The sequence below is a fragment of the Drosophila elegans genome, unplaced genomic scaffold (genome assembly GCF_018152505.1).
Source record: "Drosophila elegans isolate 14027-0461.03 unplaced genomic scaffold, ASM1815250v1 contig_208, whole genome shotgun sequence".
NCBI classification, from domain to species: domain Eukaryota; kingdom Metazoa; phylum Arthropoda; class Insecta; order Diptera; family Drosophilidae; genus Drosophila; species Drosophila elegans.
In genome coordinates, this window is record NW_024545578.1 from 6,134,273 (window position 1) to 6,158,061 (window position 23,789).

At 42.9% G+C, this 23,789-nt stretch overlaps 3 protein-coding genes across 8 annotated transcripts; 2 read left to right on the forward strand and 1 right to left on the reverse strand.

Moving 5' to 3' along the window:
- Positions 1 to 477: 477 nt before the first annotated feature.
- LOC108146235 (proteoglycan 4) lies at positions 478 to 11,991 on the forward strand. 3 transcript variants are annotated; one of them, XM_041708216.1, is made up of 9 exons: positions 478 to 583; positions 1,064 to 1,200; positions 6,898 to 6,970; positions 7,144 to 7,328; positions 7,393 to 7,487; positions 8,045 to 8,159; positions 8,443 to 8,576; positions 9,029 to 11,235; positions 11,294 to 11,991. In XM_041708216.1, the coding sequence occupies exons 3-8, from the start codon at positions 6,931 to 6,933 to the stop codon at positions 11,214 to 11,216; spliced, it is 2,757 nt and encodes a 918-aa protein (XP_041564150.1). In that variant the 5' UTR covers positions 478 to 583; positions 1,064 to 1,200; positions 6,898 to 6,930; the 3' UTR covers positions 11,217 to 11,235; positions 11,294 to 11,991. The 3 variants fall into 3 exon arrangements, with proteins under 3 accessions (XP_041564150.1, XP_041564152.1, XP_041564151.1); XM_041708218.1 differs by lacking the exon at positions 11,294 to 11,991 and having other exon boundaries at positions 479 to 583; positions 9,029 to 10,391; positions 11,032 to 11,229; XM_041708217.1 differs by lacking the exon at positions 478 to 583 and having other exon boundaries at positions 723 to 1,200.
- Positions 11,988 to 17,088, reverse strand: LOC108146234 (helicase POLQ-like). Its single transcript, XM_017272159.2, has 7 exons — positions 16,261 to 17,088; positions 15,751 to 16,203; positions 15,487 to 15,692; positions 14,815 to 15,417; positions 12,949 to 13,830; positions 12,154 to 12,288; positions 11,988 to 12,095 (listed from the first exon to the last, which is right to left on the reverse strand). Exons 1-7 carry the CDS (start codon positions 17,072 to 17,074, stop codon positions 12,012 to 12,014), a joined length of 3,177 nt encoding a protein of 1,058 aa, XP_017127648.1. The 5' UTR covers positions 17,075 to 17,088; the 3' UTR covers positions 11,988 to 12,011.
- LOC108146266 lies at positions 14,482 to 23,515 on the forward strand. 4 transcript variants are annotated; one of them, XM_041708214.1, is made up of 8 exons: positions 14,482 to 14,502; positions 17,709 to 17,921; positions 17,984 to 19,052; positions 19,112 to 20,774; positions 20,849 to 20,985; positions 21,365 to 21,466; positions 21,536 to 23,157; positions 23,215 to 23,515. In XM_041708214.1, the coding sequence occupies exons 2-8, from the start codon at positions 17,739 to 17,741 to the stop codon at positions 23,350 to 23,352; spliced, it is 4,914 nt and encodes a 1,637-aa protein (XP_041564148.1). In that variant the 5' UTR covers positions 14,482 to 14,502; positions 17,709 to 17,738; the 3' UTR covers positions 23,353 to 23,515. The 4 variants fall into 4 exon arrangements, with proteins under 4 accessions (XP_041564148.1, XP_041564149.1, XP_017127695.1 ...); XM_041708215.1 differs by lacking the exon at positions 14,482 to 14,502 and adding an exon at positions 17,449 to 17,510 and having other exon boundaries at positions 17,680 to 17,921; positions 19,115 to 20,774; XM_017272206.2 differs by lacking the exon at positions 14,482 to 14,502 and adding an exon at positions 17,454 to 17,510.
- Positions 23,516 to 23,789: the final 274 nt, after the last annotated feature.

Here is a 23,789-nt window from a genome sequence, read left to right on the forward strand (position 1 = left end):
CCGACAACTGCTCTGATAAGCCCATATTCATTTCTGTTACATTTTTTCAATATTTTGCAAGAAATCGAGTAAAAAAAAGGTCTGAAAAAATCTTAATCAATAAACCTGTTAAGCACGATTATCAGGCAACCGCCAAGTGAGCAGCACGCTCAAAATGCAAAGCAAAGGCAGCGCAAAGGCAGGGCAAAGTCAGCAAAGTCAGGGGGAAATACAATTTCAAAGGCAATCCGATTGCAGAATGTTGACAGAGGAAAATGGACAAAGTCAGAGCCGAGAAAAGCTCGGCTTAGAGAGTCAAACCCAAGCTCTACGAATTCGGTTTTGTTGTTTTTTGAATACTCTCCTCCGTTCGGTGACAACGTGCTGCGCATGCGCAAAGTCGGCATCGAAGCGGCAATAAACCCGTTTTGTGAGGCGCAGACGGACCAAAATTAGCGAGCGTTGAGCTTTCGACGGAAAAGCAAACGCAAAGCCAGCCGAATTCCCATTTTTATGCCAACTCCGAGTTGGCCAATACGATCTGCAATTTCAGTCTGCAAGCGGTCAGCCAGGTGAACGGCAGCCAGCACAGCTGGTCTCTTAAGTAAGTGGGCGTGACCGATCGGGTGCATATATATGCATATATATATATATATATAAACACTATATATATACACGGTTGCCTCTGTGCGTGAGAGAGCTGGAAAAATTATATAAAAAAAAGTGATTAAAATAAATGGAAAATTCCAAAAACCAATTGAGCTACCGAAAACAGCTATAAAGTGTTCAAAAACTGTGTGAATTCCCTCGGAAATCCTTTAAACAAATCACTCAAAACTAATCACTTTTAGTTGGAATTAAAAAGAGATAACCGCAAAGGCAGTTACAAAATCAGCCAAACAACAATAAAAATTTCCACAAGTGCACTAACACAAACACAGGCCCACAAAGAAAACTGCAGCATTAATACAAGTGCAAAAAAGAAAAACATAAATGATGTTTTTGCCTTTGTGTGATTTTGCGTGCGTTTGCGTTTGTGTGAGTGCCAACATTTATGAGGCTATATTTTTATTGTTCATTTAAGAAACGCATTAGAACCAAACAAAATCAGCTTTAAAAATTTGGAAAAAAAATCAACATAAGGAGATAAAACCAATGCAAATACATTAAACCCTTTTTTGGATTATACAAAACTCATTTCGATCGTCCGTAAAAAAAAAGGTAAGTTTGAAAATTTGCATTTGCTTGTTAGAGGGCTCTGCAGAGCTTATTTACAAGTCAAGTACCTCAAGGGGACTCAACACCAATTTACACACCCTTCCTCCTACACAAAAAGAAAATATTGCCATTAAAAAAAAAAAAATTATAGCTCTTTAGTCTTGCGGAATTTTTTATAAAATTAAAAAGGTAGATTAAAGTGACTAAAGATATGTTTTAAAGAAACAAAAAAAAAGGATTCTAAAGTACCAACTCTTTAGATTTGATAGTTTTTTTAATTTTAAAACCTGCAAACAATAGGATTTGGTTTTTTTGTTAATCAGAATTGTCTAAGCTGATTTTGTCGAACTTTTTAAAGTTTGAAATTCAGTTTTATACACTCTTTTAATTATTCTGTTTTAAATTTGAAAGCGTTGCTCCCCAAAAATTTTAGAAATGAATGGAATATTGTTTTTATTTGTAGGATAATGGTTAAAAATTACATTTATTTAAATATTTGTTTGAAACTATTTTGTTTAATTGACAACAAGATAAATGTTAAAAGATAGAAAATAGCATCATAAGTCCAAATGCTGATTGATTAATATTAGGTCTTATTTTTCTCTGTGCGCTAAAGTCCACCAACTCTCATGGCCAAAAAGGCGTTTTGCAAACACAAAAGTACAAAAATGATCTCAGGCGTTGCTAATTATTTCTCTACGCCTTGTACATTGTTAGCCATTTCACGCCCCCGCCGCCCCTTTTGGCCACTCCATAGTACATACATATATAGCTCCCCCCGATTTCTGCAGTTACAGTTTCTATTGGTGTTTGTGTGAAGAGATGTTCAAATTGGTTTGCGCATCTTCAGCAAACAACACCAACACCAGGGCAACAACGAATATGGCCAACATAACTGAGCCAAGATTTTACTTTCATCATCAACAGCAGCAACAGCAGCAGCAGCCAAAGCCACAAGCAACAAATGAAATTTTGAAATTTTACTTTCATCCATTTATTTGGCGCTTTTCACTCTCCATTTCTTCGCCATCTTCTACCGCTCACAGTTTTCCACAATTATAAAAGCCAACAATAATATTTGCTTAATTGTCCCAGAGCAGAGTGTAGAAGTTAAATAATAGTTTTTTGTGTGTCTGGGAACTGAACTCTCTGCGAGTTCAGGTCAGAGTCTACGAGTTGCCCAACCGGAATGGGCGATTAAACCTATTTGCAGAAGAGCTTTAGTAATGCAAAAAAAAAAAAAAGCAGCTAAAAAATAAAACAAACACAAATTGATTTTGATTTGTATGTGGCCAAAAAGGAAACTCCGTTTTCACTTGCTGCCAACAACTCAGTGTCATCAAGATGCTGTGCAATGCAAAAACAGCTGAAGAAAAACCGAGAAAAGCTCCTAATGGTCTCCATGTTCATCACAGATTTAGGTTAAAGATATGGCAAATTATTGCAAGTAACTACAGTTTTTTCTTTTTTTTTTTTTTAATACTTATTATGGTCCCACACATAATTTATAAGTGAAAAAAGCTCCAACTTAAAAAAATAAATCATAAATCATTGCTTTTTGAAAATAAGCAAAATATTCAGTGCACATTGTCAAATAAATAATTTCGGAAGCTGTAGATATTAAAATAAAACTACACAGAACCAACATTCGAATCTTTCCTTATTGGCTTTATGTTTATTAAGGCTTCTAGAAATATGCAAAATATACATTTTCGGCAAATAAATTGTTTTCATTAGTAAGTTAATCAGTCAAGGAGTTCTGATAATACTAAGTTTAATTAATACAAATATATCAACAAAATACCAAACCTTTCTCAGAAATATATTTATTAAACATAAAAATTTCTTAAGCTTGTGCTACACATATTATACTAATTAATGACTCAAAATAAATTTAGATAACAATATTAATTATTATTTATCAAGGTTTCTAAGAAATTAGCTAAACATTTTAACAAAGCTAATTGTGTTCGTTAGTCATCGTTAAGTTCCTATAACACAAGTTTTGCTCCGTTGATTCTAATTAACTCTTTGAGAATGAGCTTCCCCTTCCTGTGAACTAGTAACCTGCGTCAGTAAATTAATAATTCATAAAAACTAAGCGACGATTAAAGGCATAGCAACTATAAAAATTAGTGAGCCGTAAAATACTTCGCACATTCATGAAATTTTCAAAAAAATGATTTGGTGCCATTGTGTACCATGAAAACCGCTTGACTTTTAAAGTCTGCACTGCATCAATAAACCACTGAATGAGGCGACCTTGAAAGTGCCCAAAGCCGAGCTCTCATAACATCTTATAAAGATGCTAATTTCTTATGACAACAAGCAACTTGTATTGGCCATCTGGAAACTGGCCAAGAGAGATGATGGCAGACTGAAAAAACAACCACAAGAAACTTGTCACCGACTTCTGTTTCTATCGTGCAACCGGATTGAGACAACTTAGGTTATAAATTTCGATCCAAAAAAACTTGTTGCTGACGTCGAAGAAATTTATACGCAAAATATGCACGAATAAAGATGTAAACGAAAACGAGAGTTTTGACTCCAGACGACGACGATCTTGCTTTCGGCCATGATGCATCTAACAACAAGACAATAAAATTAAACAGAAAACTTATAAAACTTTAATTTAATTGCTCATTGTGTCTGTGTGGGGCGAAACCTTCGGGGCTTTTCGATTCTAGGCGCCTTTTATTGTTTAAACAAAAAACCCATTCAAAGTCAGAGAATTAGCAAAGTTTCAAGGGAAATCCACCGACGATTTTTGCCATTATAATGTTTATATTATGCAAATGTTCTATTAAAAATCAAATAAATTTTTAAAGCCTCTAGACAAATTAAAAATGAATTTCCTAAACCAGATCCAGATTTTTTGATTGTTTCCGTTTTATCTCGTTATTTTGCTGCAGTCGAACGTGTCTAAAGATCCATCAATTAATTCCAAAACAAAGGCAGCAACAAAAATAACAACTCACCGGTATTTGTCATCGAGCTTAGCCTTGAATTTGAACTTGGCCAACACAATAAGGCATCTGCTAGGCATCGACTTTTTGAGACATCATTTATTGTCTCTATACTCCGATTTATCCGTGGGCTGTAAAAGATTAGGCAGCACAAATTATTAAGTTAATATTTCATTGACGAACAATGTGCTGCACTAAATATGAAATTTTGTACAAAAAAAAAGGAGCCATAAATTAAATTTGCTTAGCACAGGGCAATTTATCACTAATATTCGAAGACACCTGATGGCTGAGCTGACCTTAACTTTAAGCCAAGACATGGAAAATGGGCATGGGCATGATGTACATGAATGGAAAAACGCTGGACAGAAATGTTGATGAATGGAAGGTCTCGTTAATACTCATTGTATGTGTGGGTAAACATGAGAACATTTACATTATTTTGGACAGATTAAGAGTTTAGAAGGAGGCATACGTTCTAAAATGTGAACTCCTACATACAAATAGGCTGAAAACAATAATTTCTGAATTTATAGGAAATTTACAAAGTTTTAGGCTTCAAAGAAATTATTTATAAGACATTAGGATTTATTTTTAAAATAAATGGAAGAACCCGGAGTTAAATTTTTAAATGGTAAACCAAAAACATAAATATAACAAAAAACATTAATATAATATAACATAAATTTCAGACAAAAGAAATTAAGATTTAAGATTTGTAGATTTTAAATTGTTTTATTTTTAATATTTAGTAGATAAATGTTTGTTGTAATCAGAAATATATATTTAAATACTTTACTAAAATTCAGGACAAATTAAAGCCTAAAAATAGTAACTTGATTGCGGAAAAAGAGAGTATAAACGGCATAAGTAAACAATTAAACAATAAAATCGAAAAAGGCACCATCCAATATGTTCAATCGTTTTGTGCTCTTTTCAAGAACCCTTTGACATTTCGCCCGAGGCGATCGTTTCCATCAAAGTTGTTATCTCTGTCAAAACAGAAACAATTATCATATTTAGTCGGATATTTATCTCCGCACTCGGCCCACACAGTCGGGCACAAAATGTCAAAAAGTGCAAACCAGCTGGGGCACACAAAACAGACTGGCAAACACTCAGTAAGACAGGCCGAAAGACATCAAATCCAATCAAATCTCCACTTAAAATGCACGACACACTTTTTGGTTAAACAACAGCACCAAAACAGGGTGTGATCGGTAAAATCTTTGAACTCAAGGCACTAAAACTGAGCAGAAATTGTGCCATGCATAAACGGAAAGGCGGTGGGCGGAGCTGGAGCTTCCTCGCCAAGCCGCAATGCCCATCAAGTATACGCCCCGTGTGTACGCCCAAGGCTCACTAGCCAGCAAACAATGCACAATAAAAATACTTGTTTTTTTTTTTTGGAGAAACAAATTGCATTCAACATTGCCAAATTACAATGCTCCAATGATCTTTTCCGAGCCAAGCGTTTTGCATTCAATTACCCGGCGAAAAAACGCATTGGAAATGAAAGTTTTTTTCTCGTTCGCTTTTCAATTTGTTATAGTTATGCATTGTGTTTATTATGTGGCCAAAGTTTTTACTTATTTATATAGTTGCCAGTGCGGTGGCCACCACCCTTTCAATTTCGCTCTCCTTACGTAAGTCGAACCCACCGAAGTGACATTGAAGGCTGCCCAACTTAATTATGCAATTACCCGACACCCGAGACGGAAATCGGAAAGTGAAGCTGACCAAAGAGTGCTCAATAAGTGTGTACACGAAATTTGCAGTGATTGAATTAGTTAATTGAACGATTTGTAGACGAAACGAGCAACGTTTAGCTGGTAAATTAAGACTTTTGTTACATATTTGTATTTGCAAATTTAACTTGTCATGAATTACTATCACATTTTATGATATCTAAGTTTATGATAAAGTGGGATTTGTTAAATTGTCTTGTTTATCGTTTCAGTATATTTTATTTGAGTATTGGAGATAACATTTCTTACTGAACAATTTAAATTATTTAGATTTGAATATAATGAATGTTCATTTTTTAAAAAATGTTTCTAAATTTGCACTAGTTTTATTCAAATTTCACATTCTTTCTTTTAAAAGTAATAACACTTTATTAAAATGAAGGTTTAATTAACTAACAACAATTTTAATTATTTGGTACACAATAAATATACATTTTTCAAATATATTTGAGGGATTAATAAATCTTAACTTAAGATCTTAACTTTTCCTAGAGAAGTATCGAAAAGTTTCACGTGCAATCTTTTAATTTCTTTAGGTCCCCTTCTCTAGAAAAATTTCACTACTTTGCATTGACCAAAACTTTAAGAAAACAAAATCGAAAAGCTGACCAAATACAAAAGTCCAGCCAAGAACACTTTCTAAAACCAATTTTGGATAGAATGCATTTCTGCATGAGGTAGTTCCCTTCTAATGTATACCCATCTCTGTATAAATTCGACTTTTACCAACTTGAATGACAAGCACGGAAAGTAACGTTAATCATGGAACGTGATTAGAATATTAAGATCAAATAAAGTCCAGAACTCTTGAGCTCACAACTCAATTCAAAAATATCAAAGAGGAAAGGTGTCTTTTGATTCTTTTTTTTTTTACTTTGGAAGCGTTCAACGACTTTGCTAGAACATAAATCTTTCACAAAAGGTGTAGGGGTGTGTCCGAAACACAAAAATTAGCATAATATTTTGTACATTTTTTATTTCAGTTAGCCAACAACCGGAGAACTGAAGTCTTCAAGATGAGAAAAGCCAAAGGCTGGCTGTTAATGACAGCAACAGGTGAGTTGGAAATGGATTGGATTGAAGGAGACTGGACTTAACCCAAAAAACCACTTAATATGAGTGTTCGAACTGGACCATGACATAATGCACCAAACCCTGACGTGTGTTATGTAATCCTTGGCAGCTGTGAAATTTTAATTAATTTAAATTACGTTTCCCTTTCGATGAAGTGCTGCTGCTGAGCCTGTTGGCCTCCACAGAAGCCGCCCTGCCCTTTAAAAAGGTGTCCATTGCCAAGACTCCCGCCTCCACGAGCAGCACCACCAGCACGACGACGGAATCCACGGCCGTCGAGGAGGAGGAAGTCGAAGAGGAGCAGCCGGTGCCCAGCGGGGATGGTGGCGACAGTAGCAAGGTGAGCTAATGGACTTCGGAAGGCATTTCAATGTGTAACTCATTCGTTATTACCTTCAATTTAGTCGGACAACGGCACTCTGTCGAAGAACTCCAAGCTCACGGGCATCCCACAGATCGATTACATCTGGGATCCCAATCTGCCCAGGGAACTGAGAGGGTAAGCTCCACTGAAAAATAAAAATGTTATTTTTAATATCAACATAAACAAAAGATTTCTATATTTACTATTACTCCAAAAATCAGGCTTCTTATTTATGACTTAGAACTTATTATAAGTACCTAATTTTTAATTTAACAATTTTGAGAAAGCTTATGATTTTGAATGACATACTTAACAGCAGTATAATTATAACACAAAATACAAATCTAATTGAATAAATCAATTCTCTATAAGAATATTAGACATCTATCTTATTATATTTAGATAATTTAAAAAAGAAATTAATTTCTTAAAATTACTTTTCACAGTGAAAATCAGGGATTCTTTTTTATTATTAGTTAAAAGTGGTTTTTGATTTATTAAATACCTGTTTAAAATATCTATTTTGTATCATACACAGCTATGATTTTCATTAAAACAGTTAAAAGATGTTTGATTCTTATATAAAATACAATCTTTGAAATCTTTAAATACATGTTTAAATTAAATGTTATTTAACTTTTGCTTTATAGAGGACTTAAACATTAATATATATTTTTTATCCTCCTATACAGCTACAACCTGTCGACCTATCCCTTCCTGTCCACCGTGCCGCCCATGGATGAGATCCACTTCAAGTGTGAGGGGCTGCACGACGGCTTCTATGCCTCCATCGAGTACAAATGTCAGGTGAGTGTAGTTAAGTGAGTGAGCCGGCGTGACCTTGTCTGGCCAATGGTAGACGTAACATAATTGGCCAGCAAGCCCAAACAAACCAGGCCCAACCCATACGAACCCTCTGTGCATGTCCAGCAATTTCTCTTTTTCCACTGGCGACGTGACGCCAAAAACTAAAACTTGTTTGCTCCTCGATCTTGACCTCAAAAGCGGGCAAAAAGAAGCGCTTAGCGATGGCTAACAGAGCGGATTAGTTATGGCCGAATGTGATTAACCAGAGTTGGACCCGTTGCAGATCTACCACCACTGCGTCTATGGTATAAGACACGACTTTCTGTGCGCCAACTTCACGGCCTTCGACCAGCGCACCTTCATCTGCCACTTTGCATCCGATGTGGACTGCGAGGGATCCCAGAAATACTGGAACAGGTGAGAAAGTCAAAGTCACTATTGCTTTTGCAGCTTAATTTTAATTTTAAAATAAGTAAGACAAGATCCTAATTGCCTAATTTAAGTTTAAAGTCAAAAGTGGATCTAACCAAGCTACAGGTTAAATTTAAGGCAAATGTTTTTTTTTATTTGTAAACAAAATAGTATTTTATACACAATTCAAAAATTTATTAGACTTTTTGTAAATTCAATATTACAAAATTTGAATAACTTGGAAAACATAACAATTATTCTCAAAGATATTATATTTGCCTAAATTTATTAGGTCTTATTAATTCTGCTTTATTTCTCGCAGTAAGGATAACTTAATGACGAAAGCCTGGGGATTATTTGTTTTAAATAAGAATTATTCTTAATAGATAACAAAACCAAACACTTTGTAATAAGATTTAAATTAAATTTGTACCAAACATCCATTTCTACCCGCGCAGGAACGATGAGCTCTATATGGCCACCACAACCACGTCGACGAGTACCACCACAACGCCGGCGCCACCCACCCAAGCGCCACCACCCCGCCGTCGTCCGCAAAGACCACAACGTCCGCTGAGAAGACCCTACAACCGGCGACCCATCGACGACTACTACTACGAGGATCAGGATCAGTACGAGGACGACTACTATGAGGAGCGTCCGGTGAGGCGACCCAAGCCCAGACCTCGTCAAAGGAAGCCCCAGGTGGAGCTGGACTACGACGATGAGTACGATGAGAAGCGGGCGGCGGCCAAGAAACCCAACAGGCGCAATAGGAATCGCTACCGCGACGAGGAAGAGATCCAGGAGGAGGACTACGACGAGCGGCCCGCTAAGAGGGGCAGGGGAAAACCCACCGCCGGACCTGCGGGTCGAAAGGTATCGGCAGCCCGGAAACCAGGTCGCGTGGAGGAACGACGCAGCTTCAACGAAGATCGCCCGTTTGGCAGGAAGAGGACCACTCCCTCATCCGCTCTAGATGACCTCGATGAGTACGAGAAGCCCTACGGCGGTGTGGACCAGGAGGAGGCGGCCGAGGAGCAAACGCCGCAGAAGGTGAAGACCACCGCGAAGCCACTGACCGAGTTCATCACCCCCAAGGCGGCAGCTGCATCCGTCTATGCCCGTCCTCGAGCTCCACCGCGGATAGCCCCACCGGTGCCCATCAACGAGAAGAAAAAGTTCTCCTATCCGGTGCAAAAGATCACGGCCACCACACAGCCACCCTCGAATAGTGCCCAGGAGCAGGAGGAGGAGGAGGAGGACTACCCCGAGGAGCAGGTGGAGGAGGACTATGAGCAGCCTCCGGTTAGGAACACGCCACGCAGACGTACACCATTGGCTGCTCGCGTGGAGCAGAAGCCGACGAGAACTGTGCTGAGGAAACCGGTGACGGACAAGAAACCCCTTGACGAGGAGTACTACGAGCCGGCGGAGCAGGAATCATTGAGTAAACGCAAGCGACCACTGGCACCCAGATCCCGTGCCCCAGCCCCAGCCGCCGCCGCCGCCGATGTGGACTTCGAGGATGAGGATTACGGGGAGAGTCCGGCTGTGCCCGTTGAGAAGCCCACAGCGGCTCCTTTGAGAAACCAGAGACTGAGAACGAAGCCGACCACCAGCACCAGCACTACGACCACCAGAAAGCCAGCAGTGCCGCCACGTCCGCGCCAGCCCATAGTGGAGCACGTGGACGAGGAGGATGAGGAGCTACAGCATGCAGTGGAGCCAGCCGTCGAGGAGGAGGCACCGGTGCCCAGGACGAGAGCCAATCAGTTGAGCGGACGGAATGCAGCGGGCATCTCTCAACGCCCCTCATCGGTACGTGTGGTCAAGCGACCCTTCCTGCCCTCCAGGGGCGGCAGTCCGTATCTGCCGCGAGGCCTTCAGCCGGTGGGCGTGGCCCTGCGACCACTGCCCACCACCGATAGCACGCCCATCGACATGGGCTCCACCATTTCGGGTGTGCGTCTGCTCGAGCATGGGGCTCCTCTGCTGCGTGGCAGCCCCGATAGCCTGGAGGATAATGACGAGGCGGAGGATGCTCCTCCATCGCCCAGTCCACCCAGGACGACACTGCCACCGCGCAGTGCTCTGCCCACCACGTCCAAGCGGGTGGAGCAGCAGCGTCCCAAACTGAATCTCGACGAGCTCTACGAGAACGACTATGATGTGACACTGAACGATGCCCTCGATCCCACGCTGAAACCGCTCTCGCCCCAGCATTCGCATCCACATACGCATCAGCTTTCATACCAACAGCAGCATCAGCAGCAGCAGCAGCAGCAATCCCAGCGGCAATATGCCAGCGCCTATAATCCATTTGCCTATCAGCCAGCGTTTCAATCACCAACATCCGCTTCAGCATCAGCATCCGCATCCGCATCAGCATCCGCATCCGCATTAGCAGCGCAGTCGCCAGCAGCGAACTATCATAGTGATTCCTATTTCTCGTCGACAGATATACGCCGGCGGGCTATTGTCCCGGCGCAAGCCGCGCGTCCACATCGACTCGAATACGCTGCTGCCGGAGGAGCAGCAGCCGGTGGCGGATCATCCGGCGGAGGAGTGAGCCGGAGCAGGAGCCACCAGGCAGCGGTGGGCGGACGGATTGCCCAGCATTTCTACGACGACTTTGCCTACTGAAAAGTACGCTTGTAATAAGGTTAGTTGCACTTCAATCGCAATGGCTTAAGATCCTAAATATCTAGTTTTTCTTACAGTTTCTTCAGCTGTAAATAAGTTTCCACCCCCCACACACACACACACACACACAAGGAGAGTTCCAATTTGGTGCACGGCTCCAACTTCTTAAACAAATCTGTCTCTACCTTAGATGTTTAGCCGCAAAAACCTACTCGTAATTCAAAAAGGTTTGGGACATATTAAGCACTAGCAGCTGAAAAACAACATGAGCGATACAAAAAAATACCCTCTTTATGATTGCAAAAGCTTATATTTTAGTTAAATTCAGTAATATTTCAACCACATTTTTAGGGAATTCTTGCAAATTAACCTTTTTAATCGCTTGTGCTACTTTTCCCCTGAGAGCTCTGTGTGTCCTGAACCCCCTTACTTATATATACGTTGTATAATACTCAAATGTCGTGATAGTAGCAGCTTGCGAATTTGTCTGCTAGCTCGTCTCTAGTAGTTTATAAACAAAAAACTAACTCCCTCCTATACTTGTTTATCTCCGCTTGAACAGAAATCAAAACACGAATCATCCAGCAGAACACAAATAATCGAAACAGTAGTGTACATTTAAAGAGAGAGCGAATACTTGATGTGTTAATTTAAAATTGTCTGTAATATTTAAGCATTGTCGGAGATCGTGTTCGTTGCGGAGTGTCCAGATCCAAGACTTAAGTCGGAGTGCATAACAATCAAAAAACAAAAACTGAAATAAATTTAAAACTTACTTAAACTAGTGTTTTACTGCTACTCTTTGCGAGAGGATTTCAGGCACATTTTCAGGTTCTCCGTTTCCTCCTCCAGATGGTCAAGTTTTTTCATTAAAATGATCTGTAAAGTATATGGTATTAGAGGAATAATTGGGATAAGAATAAGAGCAGATCCATACCTTGGCTGCCGACACGATTTCCGTGGCCACTCTGAGCGGCATATGCTCCAAGGATTGCACTAAGAGCATGGGCCTTACTTTGGCTATATCTTCGATGGTCCTAAATCCAGCTGCATAAAGTTGCTTGGCGCGATTCTGAAAGATAAAAAGAATAATACTTAATTATAAATAATAATAAATGTTGGAAAAGGTAGAACACTTAACGACCTAGCTAAGCTACAATATATTTGCGAGAAGAAGTTCCTAGGTAAGTGGATAGGTACATTAATGTTATAGTATCTGGGTAAGGTCAAGTTCCGTTTTTTACATAAATATTCTTTGATTTATTTTCTATTGGAATAGATTTCTTCCCAATTTTTATTGAATTGAATTTTTCTTAAAGACATTGTCAACTATACATACTATAGAAACATTTTAAAATAAACGATTTCCTATTTGCATATATATAATCAAAAAATTAAAATAGATAGCATTATTTAAGTACCTGTAAATATCAACCTTTTCAACTTGTTATACACAAATCAAAAACTAGGTACTAGGTTTTGAATACCTTTGTTTACCATTTTATCTAGGTACATGGCTAGGAATAAGTATCTAGGCACTACCCAACTACAGGTAATACGATCTTATTTTATGCAGTTTACATTATTATTCTTTTTTTATGAAAACCAAACACTAGGTACCTAGCCAAGGTAAAAATTTGTATTTAGGTACACGGCTAGGAATAAGCATCTAGGTACTGGAAAGTACTTTGGCAGGTAATACGAAATTATTTATTTATTCTTGACTACTCACAATTTTAACGGCTGGCAGTTCCATCAGCGGCTCAAGCTCAAACGTGCCACAGCGATCCATTTTGTGTAGGATCCGTTCGAAGAGGGGTTTGTAGCACCAGAACTCCTCCAGCTCCTCGCACAGTCGAACAATGGCACTGGCGGCGGCTACGGATTGGCTGATCAGGTGCTGCAGAGTTCCCCGCTCGACATTGTACTTGGTGGCCACCGCGGGCAGCGGCAGAAGGTCCAGGATGTCCGCCAGGATCAGCACCTTGTACAGGCGGTTTAGCTGTAGGCTCAAGGGACCCTGGACCGAGTGCGTCTTGAACAGTCTGGCTGCATGGGCTTCCGTGAAGCCCAGTTGCTTGAACAAAGCCTGCGAGTCCGGCCGTAGCGAGGTGTAAACTCCGACAAGTATGCTGGCATCGGCCGGAAACAATTCATCGCCCTTGTCATTCGAATTGAAGGACACGACCAGGTACAGCAAGTGCAAGTAGTTGGTCAGGATGAGCTGCTGCTGGGCCTGCCTCAACTCCCTGTGGATGGCATTGGCCCGCTTGTAATCGATGCCCGCCTTGAAGGCAGCCCTTCCAATGTGGGTCAACTTGAATGGGGTGGACTGACCGATTAGCAAACGCCTCTCGCCCGCCGCTCGATTGCTGGTCTGATTCACGTCCTGCGTGGTTATAATCTCCGAAGAATTTATCCTGGACTTGGCCTGCGGTTCGGTCACCTGCAGAACTTTGTTTTTGAACATCTCGCGAAGAATGCGGAGCACTATGTCGTCCACGGCGACCTCCAGGGCGCTGGCCTGCACCGCGAGGAGGGTGCTGTTCACCAGCCGATTCAAATCCCGACGACATTCTGCCAGGTTCAGGCCAATCACGCTCAGGATGAGCGACTGAAAGAATCATTATATTTCGGATTACTTGCAACGCTATGTATTAGAACAAAAATTACAATTTAACCAAAAACTTTCATCAATCCCAAGTTATTTCCTCTTAAATCGCAGTTGCATTTTTCCACCACTCTTTTTTGCTTAATTTTGGTATTTATATTTAAACTACATATTTTCTATTCATTCAAGGAGAAAACACGTCGTTTCCGTACTGCAACGGATGCAGATTAGTTGTAGTCGTTGTAGTTATGTCGAACACAATAGCATCCCACACAAATATTTTGTATTTGCAGATAACTGAACCGAATCGCAAGCACTTCCTGCTCAAATAGATTTTTGCAACTTATCAATAACCCGGAATGACAAGCATTTTTTACTTGAATCAACTTCAATTTTCATTCCGTCAAACTTGAAATAAAATCGATGCCTAGTGAATTCAAAATTTAAATGGGAATCCCTAAGTAGTAATTTAAAATATTTTACCATTATAAAGAGGATTTATTTAAAGGTAAACCCAAATGTATGTGTTGGAAAATGTTTGTAAAATTTTAAAATACATTTTTCTGAGACGTTTGGTTAAATCTACTTCTACAGATGCGGTCTGCCTGGTCGAGTAGGTATATAAGGGCCTAGATCTTTGACACTGCCACTCAGTCTATGAACGAAGTTTAACGAGTAAGTAGCGAGAAAAAAAATAATATTGATTATAAGTCAAAAAAATTGTGTTTAAAACTAATAAGAAAAAAAAGAAAACCCTTCGCAACTGTAAAAAAAACCAAACCTTATTATCAGTTCGAAACAAAAACATAAAGAATTCGCGTTAATATCAAGCTATCAGGAAAAATGTTGTATGTACGTATATAAAAGATAGATATATTAATATCAATATAATATTAATTAAATATTAATTGTATTTCTCCGGTTGTCCTTTTAAAATCGACTAGGTTTCGGTTTTCTTATTGAAACCAAATCCCTTGGAAAACTTACTTGCAATCCGACTGCCTCCTGCTGGTCCATTGAGCTCAGGGCCTTGTCCATGGGCGAGAAGAGCATTTGGCCGACCTGCAAATTATCTTTGCTCTGGGCTATCAAAATGCTTTCGCCAGCCTCGCCCAATCCGGCGCGACCAGCGCGCCCCACCATTTGCTTGTACTTGCACAAAGTCATGAATTCCTGGCCCACATAGGGAGCTCGTATGATTACCCGCTTGGCTGGAAGGTTTACGCCCGCCGCCAAAGTGGAGGTGCAGCAGATGACTGTGACCACGCCAAAGCGATAGGCAGTCTCTATGTACTTCCGTTCGTCCGTTGTCAAGCCCGAATGGTGATAGGCAATGCCGTAGGGCAGGGTTTTGGCCAAAACCGGGCTGACTATGCCGCACATCTTGTCCAGTGCATCCATTAGATCCATTTTCTCGCTCCGCCGATGCTCGAAGAACTTCTGTTTGGGCACAATGCGGCTGAGCAATAGGGCCACATTTTCGCAGTTCTTGCGACTGGGACAGAAAACCAGGCAGCAGTGTTCCGGGGCACATTCGCTGATCAAGCCGGCCAAGTGGTCAGGATCCGCACGTTTCACAGCTTCGCTGTACTGCAAAATGGAAAGTGAAAGGCATTCAATATAACTTTATATATATGTCTAGAGCAGGGAACTCCTCACATTGTAGTCAACAGTGCGACTGGGGATGAAGATCTCCTCCAGCGTTTGTCCAGCCGAGTTGATTTCCAACAAATCCGGACCACATTTGATGTACTCCTTCAGTTCCACAGGTCGAAAACCCCGCGTATAGACATCGGCATTCAGGAAGGAAGATATTTCACTAAGGTTTCCTATCGTGGCACTCATGCCCACAATTTGAATGCTGGCTGGGTATGAAAATCTTATTGATTAACTAAGAAATTTAAGAGAAAATCGAGCACTTACCATTCAAAAACATCACCTTTGTGAGGAAAGCCTCCAAGGTGGCTCCTCTGCCCCTTTCGCCGATCAAATGCAGTTCGTCCACCACCACAAGACCAATCTCGTGGGGACGCTGTGCGTCTATTACGCTGTCCATCAGCACAGCTCCCTTTTCAATGGAGGCAATGAACAGACTACGACGCTTGCGACTTGGCTGTGGCGGACACTTGCCCTTGCCCGCCGTGTACTCCTCCACAATAAAGTCCAGATCGATGGCAAAGGGCGACATGGCGCTGACCTTCTCCTGGACAATCGAGACATATGGCAGAATGAACAACACATTGCGTTCGCGGCAGAGAAGTTCCCGGAGCATAAGGATCTCGGCCACTAGGGTTTTTCCGCCGCTCGTCGGCAGGGCATAGATGAGATTTTTTCTCTGCCTGATGGCAGGTAGATTCAGGCACTCGTCCTGCCATTCTAGAAGATAAAAGGTGTTGTGGATTAAGAACATAATTGGTTTTTCATTACACTCACCATAAAGACTCTTGATGCCCTTGTGCTCGAGTATCATCTTCTTGACCTTATCCGGCAGGCCATAGAATTCACCCTTGCTGGGAAAACTGTCCTTCACTTGCTGCTGCTGCTGCTGCTTCTCCTCCTTTTCAAAGTCCGCAAAAGCCTGTGTCTCCCAGTTGACTGGATCAAGGATGGATTGATTCTTCAGCTCTTCGCAGGTCACGTATTGCGTGCCCTGCACTATGCTCTCTATCACAGATTTGGAGATAAAGGACATGGATTCGTCCTTAACGGAGGGCAGTAACTTCTCCGGCGTGCGGGGCATCTTAAAGGTCACCGCCTCCAGAAAGAGTTGCGTGTTTTGGAGCATGGGTTCACTAAAGTCCTCTGCTCCATGGAATATATCCTCCATTTCGGCAATGCTCAAATCGTTTAGGTTGATTTTCTTGAACACCTCGTCGGCATTGTCCTCCTCCGCCAGATCAATTTGATTTAGAGATTCGCTTGGTTTGGTGTGTTGGTTTAGAGGAAGCTTCTCTGTGCCTGGAAAGGATGTGTCGCCAAAGAGTCCTAGGCCATCATCCGATCCACTTTGCTGCAACTTCTGGTTATTGTTATGGTTTGTCTGTGCCTGCGTCCCAAAGAGCTCCTCCTTTCGGCCGCCCAGCAGATCCTCCAGCTTGGCGTTGGAGAAAAAGCTATCGTCGTCGTCGCCCTCCGGCCAAAAGAGACTCTCGCTGCACTGGCGCTTGGCATGGCTTCCACTTGCCGTCTCATCGGTCAAATCCAGATTTCTTTTGTTTTTATTGTCAACAACTTGCTTATTCGACATTTATTTGGCGCTCAATAGTGTGACCGTCGCGGGAAAGTGGCTGAAAAACGAAACCAGGGCTGTGTCATTTCTACCTTAAGCCAAGTTCCCCACCATAATTGTGTCCCCACTTAAGTGTTGCTAAACTAATTTTGTAATACTCTTTTGATGGGTATTATACATTTTGGTGCGTTGCTTGTCAACAAATTCATTTCATTTTCATTAATTTCATGCTAGTGTCATTAAAAAGCGGGAAATAAAACATCTGCTTGGTGTCACAGTCATCCCACAACTTCAGCAGAAATAATATAGTTGCTACAATTGTTTACTGAATTTTCGCTTGACCTGTTGCAGTTATTTTGAAAATTGTTTCACAACACTGCTGTTTACCGTTCTATGTATCACAACAAAGTTTCAAAAACGCACAAAGAAAACTCTTAAATTTAGGTTTTGAAAAGTAAATTGGAAATATATTTAAATATTTAATTAAAGTGCCTAATATTTAAAAATAACCCATTAACTGGAAAAAGCGGTCTAGAATATTTCAAATTTCCTTAGATCCTTACATTTAGTTGGTCACTCTGTTGGCTTGCCCCGCACTTTGCACAGTTTAATTTCATTCAAAGTGTTTATTTTGCTATCTTTTGTTTATTAGAGTACAAAAAGCGAAGGACGTTTCGCCAGGATGAGCAGCGGCTGGTATTTGCAACACGTAACCACCGGATGCCGGCACATTTTGCACAAGGGGGACAATTTGGTGGGGCGTCACTCGCGCTGCCGAATTGTTTTGGCTGGAAAGTACGAATATGTGTCCCGGGAGCACGCTAAAATCATCGTCAGCGACGATCGCGTGGTGGTGCAATCTCTGGTGAGTTGTCCCAGGTGCCCTCGGCTCGTACATACGGCTAACCATGTCCACTTTAACCACAGAACGCCTTGAACGGCATCTTCATCAACGATGGCAAACTGGGCGACAAGATCAACCGGTTGGCCGTGGCGGAGGGCTCCATGATCAGCCTGGGAGTCACGGGAATCCCGATCGCTGACGTGACAGGCGTTCATGCCATTTTCACCCTCAAGAAAATGAAGCCCACAGTGGAGGAGATTGTGCTCACCTCTGATGACGATGATACCCAACCGCTGCCCGCCGTTAAATCTTCCAGTTGCAATCAGCCCACAGAATTCAATCTCAAACAGCAAGTGCCAGGCTTTGCCATTAAGCAGGACATCAGCAGCCAGGCGGAGGAGGAGGAGCTGCCCTCCAGCTCGGGCTTGCATCTGCCGAAAATAACGGAGGTCAAGCAGGAAATGGTCAATAAAACCACAGAGGACATAGTGAACATCTTCGGGGAGCCGGACGAGGCCATTCTCGACTATGTTATGGAGAAGAATCCGTATGTGTACAACAAGCTGAACAACAAGCCAGTGGGCGCGGCCACCCCCAGCTCAAAGATCCACGACGGCGACCATATTGTACTGGACTCGAATGCGGAGACGGGTCAAATGCCGGAGGGACAGGACCAGGACCAGGAAGTCCTCCAGGACGAGGAGGAGTACGATGAGCGCTTCGCCATGTCCCAGGCTGTTTTGAAGGAAATGAAAGCCGAAATGGCCTTCAGCAATGGCGAAGAAAACTTCCTAGATGACATAGATGATATGGCACATGGTTCTCCTTCATCGCAAGCTTCCGAGGACATCGTCGTCATCAGCGACTCGGATGATCATGAGCTTTACGACAAGGTAGCCGACTGGTCCAAGCTGCTCAGCCAAAAGGTCGTCCCGGATGTCATTGAAATGTCGCAGACGTATCCCCTGGCGGAGGAGGATTCGAATTCGGACTCGGATCTGGATATAGCACCTGCGAAACACCCGAGAAGGGCCCTACGTATGCCGTCCTCCAGTGAGGACGAATCTAGCGACGAGATGGCTGCTATTAATCAGAAGCGAAAAAGAGGACGTTCTGAAATCAGGATTATTAACGAACGCATTGTGCGCCAAGGTAGTTACACTACATTTACTAATAAATACTATAATAATACATTTTTACTTTTATCACAGCAGACAGCACAACTCCAGATCCTCAGTCGTCTAAAAATTGCAAAATGCGCGTTAGGGACATCAAAAGTATTGACCATGTGAGCTCCACTGCCAGTGATGAGCAGCCTTTCGAGGAAGTCAAAGCTAAACTAAAAACTTGTTTTAAAACTCCGCCGAAGGTATTAGTAGACGACGAGGACAAGAAAGCAGGGACCAAGAAGTCCTCCATCCCCATGCGACGCAAGTCAGTTGCATTTCGAGATGAGGTGGCTGAATTCAGTGCAGCAAAGCCAAGCACTTGCCGGGAAATCAAGGATTCACCTAATGACAAAGCAGTGACGCCTAAGCGACAACTCCGCAGCCGTTCAAAATCCTGCTATATAGAATTGCCAAATGATTTTAAAGAGCCGCTGACGAAAAAAGGGAAAGGAAAGGAAGTCGTGGAAGAGAATCTATGCGAGCTAAGGTCAAATTGTGTCATCGTAACACCAAAGAAATGCGCCGAAACGATGGATAATAGTCGCCAGGAACTAGTGGTTACGCTACATAGTCCAACTAAACTAGATGTACCTTCTAAACCTGAGCAGCAGAGTCCCGCCAAAAAAAGTTCACGGCTGCTCAACCGATGTAAATCATTTTCTATGGACCGCCCTCTGACCACGGAAACCGATGATCCTAACAAGAAGATGCCCATGGAGTTGTCGCCGACTAAGAGCAATGCTTCCGGAAGAGTTAAGAACCTCAACGAGGCAAGATTGACACGCGGACCATCCGTGATTGAGGCTCCGAGCTTGACCAAGCACCGAGGAAGGCCGCGAGGGGCTAACAATATGGATAAGGAGATGCAAAGGGTGATGGAACGACAGCGTTCGCTTGACTACCAAACGGAAATGAAGGCGAAGTGGCTTCAAAAGCCAAAGGACAAGAAAAGAGAGGATGCAAAAGTGAGGGAACAGCGCCGCGAAGCTCTGAAGAAGCTTGCCGAAAAACCGAAAGACAACGATAACCGCTCCAAATCCAGCAAGAGAAAGCAGGCAACAAGTGTGCCCACTGGGCACAACTCCAATCGCGGCGAATTCCTCACCAGAGGAGTCGATGGCCCGCCCGCCAAAGTGGCCAAGAAGGATAACAACGCCATGCCGCCGCCAAAGAAGCCGATTCCCAAACGGCGCCAAACCATTGAGACATTCTCGCAGCAGCTGCAGGCAGCTGATAAAGTTGATAAAGCTGATAAAGTCATCTATCCACAACCACTTTGCCCGCGTGTTGCCCAGCGGAAGGCGGCCGAGCAGGCGAGGAACCAGCGCACCTGCAACAAAGTCACATTTGCCGAAATGGAGCAATATCAACGAAGGAACGAAGACCTAACAAAGCTTCAGAAGAAACTGAGGAAGGTGCACTTCAGCGATGTTGTCGACGTACATTATATCGAGTCGGTGCCGGGGGCCAATGCGCCGGTAAAGAATCGCAAGGAAAGCATCAAGCTCTTCCTCAGCACGTATCGCGATCGACGCGAATGGGTGCTGAAGGACAACAAGCCCAAAAACGACATACGCCAGCACTCGCGGAGCATCCTTAGATGGGCCAACCAGTGGCTAAAGCTGGGCAGCGTGGATGCGGTCGCCAACCAGGATGTCCTACTGCCCATTCCGCATGAATTCGATAATTTCAGGCAGTACAGGGAGTGAGTTTGGATATCATTCATTGAAATGTCACCTTTTGCTCACCTTCTTTTTGTTTTTTTTTTTCTTACCACAGCACATTTGTGCCTTTGATGAAGCTGGAGCTGCTGACCACCATCGAGAGGGACTACAAGATAAACTGCATAAATACTTTCTCTGCCAGTTTGGAGACCGTTTCCAGCCAGGATAATTGCTACCGTTTGGTTGCCAGGGGTGTGTATTTACCAGGATTTGAAAATGCTCCAATGCTTCACATTTCTATGACCGTTTTGGAAGACTGAAAGAAATGTTTTTGTATTTTTAGAAGCCTTGTTCATCCTATTAAATGCCAAGGAAGTACTTACTTACTTACTTAAAATATGATGAAAATTTAAATGTAATTTTAAGGAATGGCATCTAATTTCTTTAAAGTTATATGTCAAGTCTTGAATCAAGACTTTACCTTTTTTTCCATCTGCGATATCACATTTTATAAAAGAAAATTATGTTTACATATATGCTTAGATAAGTCTCTTCTAACATTTTGTTGAACAAAAAGCCTGCATCTTTTACAAAGTCTCATTTTGTTTTCCTGTGTTCAATTTACTTACAGTCAGTAGCAAACCCGTTGGCAGATATGTGCTGTATACCCTGTCCAGTGGTAGCCAACTAGACGCCACTTTTGCCAATCTGATAGCCATCAAGTGTGTCGGAGGTAAGTCATCACTACATAATTAAATAATCCAAGACATCGCTTACGTTAATCCGTTTCCCAACCCGCCAGGCAAGGTGTTCGACCTGACATTTGATATCCTGCAGCAGGTTATAACCGAGGAGCAGATCAACAGCGTGAAGCAGCTAACCGTCTGTCCGGTTGTGGACAGTCTGCGGGTGGAGCTGGGGGCCTTGAGCGCTGTCCATCAGCTCTCGCGATCGCCACTCTGCCGCCGGATTATGAAGCCCACGCAGACGGTGAACGAGGTCTCACTGCCCAAGCAGCCGTTCACCTTCAAGGGATTCAGCCGGATGAACGAGCACCAGGAGAGCATTTGCATTCGCACCTACCAGCGGGTGATCGACGACCTGCAGCCCAGCCTCACACTGATCCAGGGACCGCCCGGAACGGGCAAGTCAAAGGTTATATCGGAGCTGTGCCTGCAGATTCTGTACGGAAATGCGGCCAGGATGCTGGACCGCAAGATTTTGATTTGTGCCCATTCCAACACGGCAGTGGATCACATTGTAGGACTGCTGGGTGGCGTTTTGCGCGTGATGAATCACGACCGCTTCCACCTGCTGCGGTACGGAATGCACGAGAAAATGAGCCACTACTCGCGTGCCTATTCGCTGGAGGAGCACTTCAAGAATGCCAACTTGCAGAAGCTGCAGCGCCTCAGTCCGGAGAACACGGAAATCCTGAAGAAACAGCACACGGACTTGAAGGCGGAGATCCAACAGCTCAGGCAGAAGCCGAATCTCAAGGTCACCTATCTGCAGCAGAAGTTGGAGGAGAAGGAGCGTCAGCTGCAGCTGATCGCCGAGCAACTGAATCCACCGCTGACGCAGCGCGAGGAGTTTGAGATCTCGAAAACCTGTGTGGATAGGGCCAACATCGTCTGCACCACGCTGTCCTCCTGCGTGAAGCTGGCCAACTATGTGGAGTTCTTCGACATCTGCATCATCGACGAGGCCACCCAATGCACCGAACCATGGACGCTGCTGCCCATGCGATTTGGTCTAACGCACCTGGTTCTGGTCGGCGACACGCAACAACTGCCGGCGGTGGTGCTGTCCAAGAAGGCCATCGACTTTGGGCTGTCCAACTCCATGTTCGATCGCATCCAGCGGAGTCTGCAGCAGCAGCTGGACAAACCGGGCGGCAATCAGTTCGTGCACACGAAGCTCTTCAAGCTGAGCATGCAGTACCGCATGCACCCGGAGATTTGCCGCTGGCCGAATAAGTATTTCTACGAGGATCAGTTGGTGAATGCCGAGTGTACGGGGCGTTTCGCCGCACCACTGATCCCCTACTGCGTGATCAATCTGAGCTACACCCAGGATTCGAGTGGAGCTCACACCAAGAGTATTAGCAACGACGAGGAGGCTCGCTTTGTGGCCAAACTGCTGACGGAGATGGACAAGCACATGCCCAGCAAGCGCTACAGCTATGGTCTAATTTCGCCGTACCAAAATCAGTGTTATGCCTTGAGTCAGGTGATTCCCAGCCACATAAACGTAACGCCTCTCACGGTGGACTCGTACCAGGGACTGGAGAGGGACGTGATCATCATTTCGAATGCCAGGACACGTGGCTGCGGCTTCCTCGCCAACTATCATCGACTCAATGTGGCGCTGACCCGACCTCGTCGTTGCCTGGTCATATGTGGCAACTTTGACGACCTACAGGTGAGTGGACAGGACAAACTTAATCACTATTATTGTTTAATTTCTTGTAAATCTCAGTCTGTGGATATGTGGCGGCAGTTGCTCGACGATGCCCGCCAGCGGAGGGTTTACTTTGACTTGAAACGCGAGCATATCGATGATCTACAAAGTTCGCTGATCGACAAACTGATGGTTAAACCCATTGACAAAAGTTAAGGCAATCAGCTAAACCGAGTTGAAGTGATTGAAATGGTCTATTAGCTTTAGGAATGCTCCAAGTGCCAACCCAGGAAGAGAAGCGCTTCCCTTAGGATTATAAACTAGAAACTTGTTGTTTTTTTTTTTTCTTTTTTGTATTATTTTATCTGTTATATATTTAACATAGATAATTTTAAGTTGAAATCTTTGTACACTTAGTTCGTTAAAACACCGTTGACTTGCATTTCTTTGTTAAATGCCATACAGATTCTCGTATAACAGGATTTATAAGTAACCGATCATATATCATCTACATACTTTTTGAGAAAGTGTCGCGGATTGAGGATGATGCTTATGTATTTTGCATGACCAAAGGAACGTTAAGAAATAAATATTGATAGTATTGCACTATAAAGAATTACAGCATTACAGAAGTTTTGATCTCCTCCTCTTCG

Coding starts and splice junctions, on each gene's coding strand:
- LOC108146235 (XM_041708216.1), top strand. CDS start 6,931: ATGAGAAAAGCCAAAGGCTGGCTGTTAATGACAGCAACAG. Junction 7,329..7,392: donor ATGGTGGCGACAGTAGCAAG/GTGAGCTAATGG, acceptor CCTTCAATTTAG/TCGGACAACGGCACTCTGTC. Junction 8,160..8,442: donor CCATCGAGTACAAATGTCAG/GTGAGTGTAGTT, acceptor GACCCGTTGCAG/ATCTACCACCACTGCGTCTA.
- LOC108146234 (XM_017272159.2), bottom strand. CDS start 17,074: ATGTCGAATAAGCAAGTTGTTGACAATAAAAACAAAAGAAATCTGGAT. Junction 15,693..15,750: donor AAAGGTGATGTTTTTGAATG/GTAAGTGCTCGA, acceptor TTTCATACCCAG/CCAGCATTCAAATTGTGGGC. Junction 13,831..14,814: donor AGGAGGCAGTCGGATTGCAA/GTAAGTTTTCCA, acceptor TGATTCTTTCAG/TCGCTCATCCTGAGCGTGAT.
- LOC108146266 (XM_041708214.1), top strand. CDS start 17,739: ATGAGCAGCGGCTGGTATTTGCAACACGTAACCACCGGATGCCGGCAC. Junction 20,986..21,364: donor CTACCGTTTGGTTGCCAGGG/GTGTGTATTTAC, acceptor ATTTACTTACAG/TCAGTAGCAAACCCGTTGGC. Junction 23,158..23,214: donor GCAACTTTGACGACCTACAG/GTGAGTGGACAG, acceptor TGTAAATCTCAG/TCTGTGGATATGTGGCGGCA.